Genomic DNA, 7,286 nt, shown 5'->3' on the forward strand with positions numbered 1-7,286 from the left:
GAAACACGTAGAATCAATCAATGATAATCATTTAACGAAAACTTCACAATTTACGTTATCGACATAAATTGTTATCCAAAATATACCTATATATTATATTCTTTTTTATTAAATAAAAAAATCTTTTCATTCTAAGTTATTATTTTAATGCAGCTAAATTTAATTCAATTTACTTTTCTCAACGAAATAAAGAAAAGAGATTTCCTATATAAAAATTTTTATTATTTCCGATACATTGTATTATATGTATAATATAGGGGAATATCATAAAAAAAAATTTAAACTTAATCTAATTTCCTGTGACCCGCATGAATTACGATTGTAATAATACATAACAAATTTAAGTGTGCCCTTAAATAAATGTTCAAAATCGCAATACAATACAAAACATGTTATGATATCAGACAGCAACATTTATATGTGACAAGGAAAGATATAAGTTACATATGTATATACATAACTTATATATAGGTATTTATTATGTAACACCTAATTTTTTATATATATATATGTAAGGAGGATAATTATGCTTTTTTTGTTTTTGTTTGCACAAAAATACATATCTCACAAAGCGTTCATCTTCAAGTGTGTTTGGAAGTATTTGCCATCTCCTTTGGTCGCTTGTCTATTAATTTCCTTATGGCGCTCTCGGCTCACTATCTCCTCCAAGACTTCTCCGTCACCTTTGATTAATCTATGCAAAAATACAAAAATTATTTTAAGAGACATATACAAATTTAGAAGCAAGAACAAGTATTAAATTTTTATGTATATCATACAACATATATTTCATTATCTGTATTCAATTGCTTTGCAACATATTTACCTGTGTCTTCCAGTTTCTTCGTCATATACTCTACGCATGATGCTCTGCCTTTTTTCCCATTCCTCTTTTGTCATGGGCGCCATGGCTTTCGCTCTTTCTATCACATCCGATACAATTTCCTTCATTTTTTCCTTGCCATCTTGGACTTGTTGCTTATTTTCCTTAGACTTCTTCTTACCATGTCCTTTTTTCTTGGATGCAGATTTCTTTAGTTTCTTTTTCAATTTCTTCCTCATCCGTTTTTTCTTCTTCCGTTTCTTCATTTTCTTCTTCAATTTCTTAGCCTTCTTCTTGGCTTTCTTCTGCTTCTTTTCGTCCTCTGAGCTATCAATGCTGCTGCTACTGCTATTGCTGTCAGTATCGCTGCTACTGCTGCTGCTAGTGGTGTTGCTGCTGCTGGAACTGCTGCTGCTACTGTCGCTACTGCTACTACTGACACTAGACGAACTAGATGCAGACGACAATCTTTTCCTCTTTAATTTCTTGCGACTTGGCTGAATTATATTTTGTGTCATTTCTGTTTTCTTCTCTTTCTGTTTTACTGGTTCAACTATATCTGTGTTATCTTTTATTGAATCAGATTTTTCTATCTTAGAGATAGATCTTGATCGATTTGCATGCTCCTTCGAACTACTCTCTCGCGAGAGCTGACTAGTCGCATCGTGGCCACTATTTCTATAATAACTCGATACCCTCGATCTGTTATGATTAAATGTTCTTTCGAAGCATCTGCTATTATATCTATTATAATGGTAATTGTTATGTATATCTCTTCTATTTCTATTATAACCATGATATCTGTAAGGTCGTGAATAGCCATAATCTCTTTGATTATTCAAAAAGTTACCTCCGGGCCTCCGATTGTAGAATCTATAATCGTTACTATATCTTCCGCTTCTTCTTTGCAATTGTTGTTCTGTGTTATTTTCATACTTTTTAGTTTTGTGCTTTACATCCTCATCTCTACTGTTCTTTGCTTTATATCTATTTTTCTCCGAGTTTGAAACATAAGAAGAACTAGAAGTGTTGGAACTACTCCTACGTCTCGACTTCTGTCTTTTATCCTTGCTGCATGTATATCGTCTTTTTCTGTTCTTCTCAGAATCATTGTTGGAAGAAGAAACCGAACGTCTCTTTAACTTGCCTTTGTCAGATGACTCTGTCTCCATAGCAGGTTTCCCCAGATTATTCATCGTATCAATGATCTACTGAAAAGAAACTTTATTTAAAGCAAATCTTATAGAATCAAATCCATTAAAGTAAATGATTTGATGATAATTAAATCATCAATATTTCGCGTGGTCGAATCTACAAGATTACTCCATTTCTTCTATCAATACAAAGTCCATTATTCTCGATGAAACATGTTCACTTCAATATCATAACATAATCATCCGTAAGCCACAAAAGATTTAGCTTTGCCAGCAAATTTCGGTGTTTACCTACTACAATACGTTACAAAAATCTAACCTTCTCCGTCATGTTCGCCGATTATTACATCTTGTCACGTAAAATTATCGCGCCAAACAAATAATAATCTATCTTTTTCTCATTTATTGATATTTGTCGATTGAAGGATTGGCAATTGACCAAAACGCGCTAAGCAATTACCTGTTCATTATTTTCTAACCATCTTCATCTACTCCAATCCAATCTACTCGATCTCCATCGTTCCGTTTCGAAAACTTGAAACGGCGGCACGGGCCACGGACGGCCGGGGCGGCACGGCCGACGCGGCCGGGCGGTGGACGCGCAACGCGCAAGACTGCTTCTCATCTCACTTTATTTAGGGTTTTTCAAGCACAATCATGCCTTTTCCGTAGTCTTTCTGTTGGCAATGGATTCTACCTATAGGTTCCCAGTACCCAAGGATCATAACCGCTTGCGAAGCGTAGAAAATTATGGATGTAAATGATATGTAATATTAATATGTGTGTTACACTAAAAAATTCTTACATATTTAATTAATATTGAATTATAATCTCTTCCATTTTTAACGCTTTAAATATTTTAAATACATAGGGCCGATATCACAGTCTCCGATTAACGTGATCCTCCGATTAAACTCACTCTGCATCTCTTTCTAGAGGGATAGTTAGAAAGAGATGCAGAGTGAGTTTAATCGGAGGATCACGTTAATCGGGGACTGTGATATCGGCCCATAGATATTTTACAAAATTAAATTTTGCGCGTTTTTCACATTACCAATATGGCGTTCTTTAGTGTTAATGAAAACAGTACTTTAAGGTCTATCCAGACAAACTTGCATAGGTGCACAACCATATGCATAAAGAAACGGATTGGTCTGTTTCCTTATGCACAATATGCACATGCATATGGACCAATCAATTCTCTTATGCTTATGTTTATGCGCTATATGCAAGTTTGTCTGGATAGACCTTTAAGCCCCTTGCACAATGCCAGGCAACAGGCAATAGGAACAGGAAATAACCAAAAAATCGTTAATTACAACCTAAAAAATTCGAATGCTATGATTGGTTGGCAACAGGCAATAGGCACAGAATTTCGAACGTGACGGAAACTCTGTGTCTATTGCCTGTGTCACTGTTTATTCTGCATTTATACATGATTTCTGATTTCTATTCCCTGTTCCTATGCCTGTTGCCTGGCATTGTGCAAGGGGCTTTAAGCGGGAACATGGCACAGACTTTTGCATAACGCATAATGCATAAGCATAAGAAAATTGATTGGTCTATTTCCTTATGCATATGTATATGGACCAATCAATTTTCTTATTTTTATGCATTATGCGTTGTACAGAAGTGTGTGCTCCCCGCTTTAAGGCCGTCACACACAAAATGCATAACGTCGCATAAGCATAGTATAAGACCGCTGTGGACCAATGAGCATCTTACGTAAATTAATATGGCGACATTATGCTGGATGCTCATTGGTCCAGCGGTCTTGTGCTATGCTTATGCTACGCTATGCATTTTGTGTATTATAGCCTTTATTCCTAGTGAATATAAATATTTGTAATCGAGTTATACGATTTTGATCGATTGTATCGCTTGCTTCAATTTCTAAAAAATTCGATTGTGTGAAAGCTGCTATGGATGCCTAAGCTACTTCGATATATTTTAATTAATTCAATTATGTATGTATGTACATATGTACATACACTACATGTACATACATTGAAAATCTCTCAATGTTTGTTTATAATGTTTTGATTATGTTGATAAATTTATAAGTAATATATCGGATATCTTGATTGATTAAATTAAAAAGTATATATTATATCGATTGACAGTGAAAAATGATGCGATTGGGAACAAATTGTTGCTGCAAAGATAAAGTAATCTTTATCGTTTAAACATATATGTAAATTTCTACCATTATTAATATATAATTTTATGCTTTATTGTCACATACTATTATTATATTAATTTATCACATATAATTTTCAATTATTATATTTTATTTGGTATTATATAAAAATTATGGTTAAAGATACAAAAAGCATTTATATATATTAATATTTACGCGCAGCAGGAATTACAACGCAAAAATAGTAATAAATAAAAATATTATTACTACTATTACTTTATATATATTATACACTTTATATATTTACTGTTATAATAATAATTAATATCATATAAGCAATCTTTCATTTCACCTTCCGAGACTTCCAACACACACACACACACACACACACACACACACACACACACACACACACACACACACACACACACACAAAACAACGTGTGTACGTCATTATATCATTACGCTACAATTATATTATGTTAACAACTTAAAAGCATTGGAAATGCATGCATTGAAAATAATTAATTATAGAAGCCAATTTCTTTTCTTCTCCTTTGATTTTTTCTCTTTCTAAAGAGCAGTAAGTATATTTTGTAATAAGTGTTGTCACACATGCTTAATTTAATATAAAATTAAAATAAAGTTCACAAATTAACACAAAAGAAATTGTGCTAGATTTTGATTTAATTTGGTTTTGCAAAATAACTTTATAATCAGCACATTTATATTATAAGTTGTTTGTTATAAAGTTGTTTTACAAAATGAATATTATTTTACCCTTTAGACTGTTTTGCAGATCGGTAATCGGTGCCACCGGATCATCAATAAATGCCGGATTACGTAATTGTAGTCATTTAAGTCGAACATATTCGATGCATTAAAATTTTAAAATATCAACTAAGAAAGAGAGAGAAACAAAGACAAGATTTATAATTATGGTTAAAAATATCTCCAATTAAATTATGTACATTATACTAATTATATTTGTCACACTCTTTTTCTGTATGTATAGTTATTTATTTATAAGACTCAAAATATATTTAGTCCAATAGTTTACACACAGTAGTTAATTAAAAGTACATAAAGCTACTTTTCTAATTAGTTTTTTTATCTCTAAATGGTTTGCTCGTACAAAGATTTGATCAATATTGATCGTTGGAACATGTCAGATATCATCATCCGTCACCAAATGCACCGAACTCGATCCTGCTCTATCTCTGGAACTAGAAAAAATCATCGAGACGATCAGTGCGCCTAGAAAAGGATTGTTGGCCTGTGACGAGTCACCTGCGAGTCTAGAACAGAGATTTCAGGAAATCGGTATAGATAATACCGAATCTACGAGACGTGCTTATCGAGAAATGCTGTTGTCCGCTGACAAGGTCGCTGCACGTGATGGCAGTAGAAATTTTAAACCGCGGCAAAGACGTAACGCAACAGATTCCAAATATAGCTTCATAATCGTAGTAGTAACTCAAGAACATATGTATGTGTATAACACGTAACAATACGAGCAAAATGTTTCATCTAACAGAAAAAAATGTTGTTTTTTTTCTTTCAAACTTACAAACATTATTATACAAACGATATACCTAATAAAATAAAAAACAATTAACTTAACAACTTTGCATATATATGTACTTTTAACTTCAGTCTCAATTCTCGCGATACATAAGTGGGGTGATTCTGCACCATGAAACGATCCATCAAAGAACGTCGGAAGATGTGGAATTCGTCGAGTTCCTGCGTCGAAGGAACATCATAGCCGGTGTGAAAGTCGATCGAGGTTTAGTGCGTCTCTTCGGTACTGAGGACGAGAAGACTACGCAAGGTTTGGACAATTTACAGGAGAATTGTGTTCGGTACAAAAAGGAAGGCTGCCACTTCGCCAAATGGAGATGTGTTTTTTCGATTTCGGAACGATGCCCCAGTCACCTGGCGATGATCACCAATGCAAATGTTCTTGCGAGGTCTATGATCATCTTAATATTCATGGAAACTTAATTATATATGTATCGCGCGACTGACAGAAGCTCGTAGAAATTTTTGCACTGCAATTACAATATACATATAATTATTATTAAACATGGATATAAAACTTTTACAATTGGCATTTGATAGAATCGTTGAAGTATATACATATATATGTATGTGTAAAAAGTTATAGCGCAAGATATAGAGTTCCATTGTGTAACATAAAATATTTTCAAGTGTCTCGTTACAGGTTCGCTAGCATCTGCCAAAGCGCGAGAATAGTTCCTATAGTAGAACCGGAAATATTGAGCAATGGCGAATACGGTATAGATCGGGCTTTGCAAGTTCACGAAGAGATGCTGTCCATCCTGTTTCGTGCTCTGAACGAGTATCACGTGTATCTTGAGGGAATGGTTTTGAAGCCAGCGATGGTACTGTCGGGCATAAAAAATGCAATAAAATGCACGCCGCAGGTAGCTCATTTAACCTATTTTAATAATATAAAGCGAATTATAATTTCCTAAAAACACATTCATTTTTATTGAGTATATTTGCTCAAACATTTTATCTCGCGATATTTAATTATAGATTGTCGCTGAGTATACGCTAAGAGCATTACGAAGAACAGTACCCGCAGCAGTTCCAGCAATTTTTTTTCTAAGCGGCGGTCAAACCGACGAAGAAGCCGTGTTGAATCTAAATGCCATTAACGCATGTGACAATAAAAAGCCATGGAGGCTCAGTTTCTGCTATGGGCGTGCTCTGCAGGTGTTTTAAAAATTCATTCAACCCATTTTATTCTAAATAGAATTTATTGTATTTTCTGAGATATGTATCTATAATATAAATTCCTTGGCAAATTTTTGGAAGCTATTCCAAATTGGTAAAAAAATTCTACATAATTCCATAAGTTTGACTTATATCATCTGCTTCGCTAGAATATGGCGATGAAAATTTGGAAAAACAATTCGGAAAACGTGGATAAGGCTCAAGCAATGTTTCTTAAAAGAGCTCAATTATGCTCCGAAGCATCTTTAGGAGAATTACAGGTTGAGGAGAACAACTTGTGCATTCGATCGAATTAAACAGATATTTAGTTATCTCTCTTTATATGTATGTTTATATGTTAATAGTTATAATATGAACATACAACTTTTATAAAATTTTATAATCGCCAGAAAAATTAACGTAA

The 7,286-nt window shown here is 33.6% G+C and overlaps 2 protein-coding genes across 3 annotated transcripts; one reads left to right on the plus strand and one right to left on the minus strand.

The window, feature by feature from the left end:
• Window positions 1-200: 200 nt before the first annotated feature.
• Window positions 201-2,583, minus strand: LOC139774110 (uncharacterized). 2 transcript variants are annotated; one of them, XM_071709100.1, is made up of 3 exons: window positions 2,438-2,583; window positions 827-2,031; window positions 201-694 (listed from the first exon to the last, which is right to left on the minus strand). In XM_071709100.1, the coding sequence occupies exons 2-3, from the start codon at window positions 2,017-2,019 to the stop codon at window positions 565-567; spliced, it is 1,323 nt and encodes a 440-aa protein (XP_071565201.1). In that variant the 5' UTR covers window positions 2,020-2,031; window positions 2,438-2,583; the 3' UTR covers window positions 201-564. The 2 variants fall into 2 exon arrangements, with proteins under 2 accessions (XP_071565201.1, XP_071565200.1); XM_071709099.1 differs by having other exon boundaries at window positions 827-2,034.
• A 2,365-nt stretch (window positions 2,584-4,948) lies between these two features.
• Window positions 4,949-7,286, plus strand: LOC139774179 (fructose-bisphosphate aldolase-like). The gene is made up of 6 exons (XM_071709236.1): window positions 4,949-4,960; window positions 5,290-5,502; window positions 5,774-6,090; window positions 6,345-6,567; window positions 6,683-6,862; window positions 7,033-7,286. The coding sequence occupies exons 1-6, from the start codon at window positions 4,949-4,951 to the stop codon at window positions 7,177-7,179; spliced, it is 1,092 nt and encodes a 363-aa protein (XP_071565337.1). The 3' UTR covers window positions 7,180-7,286.

The sequence above is a fragment of the Temnothorax nylanderi genome, unplaced genomic scaffold (genome assembly GCF_030848795.1).
Source record: "Temnothorax nylanderi isolate EJ_2023f unplaced genomic scaffold, tnyl_v1.0 TNYL_tig0074_pilon, whole genome shotgun sequence".
Lineage (NCBI taxonomy): Eukaryota > Metazoa > Arthropoda > Insecta > Hymenoptera > Formicidae > Temnothorax > Temnothorax nylanderi.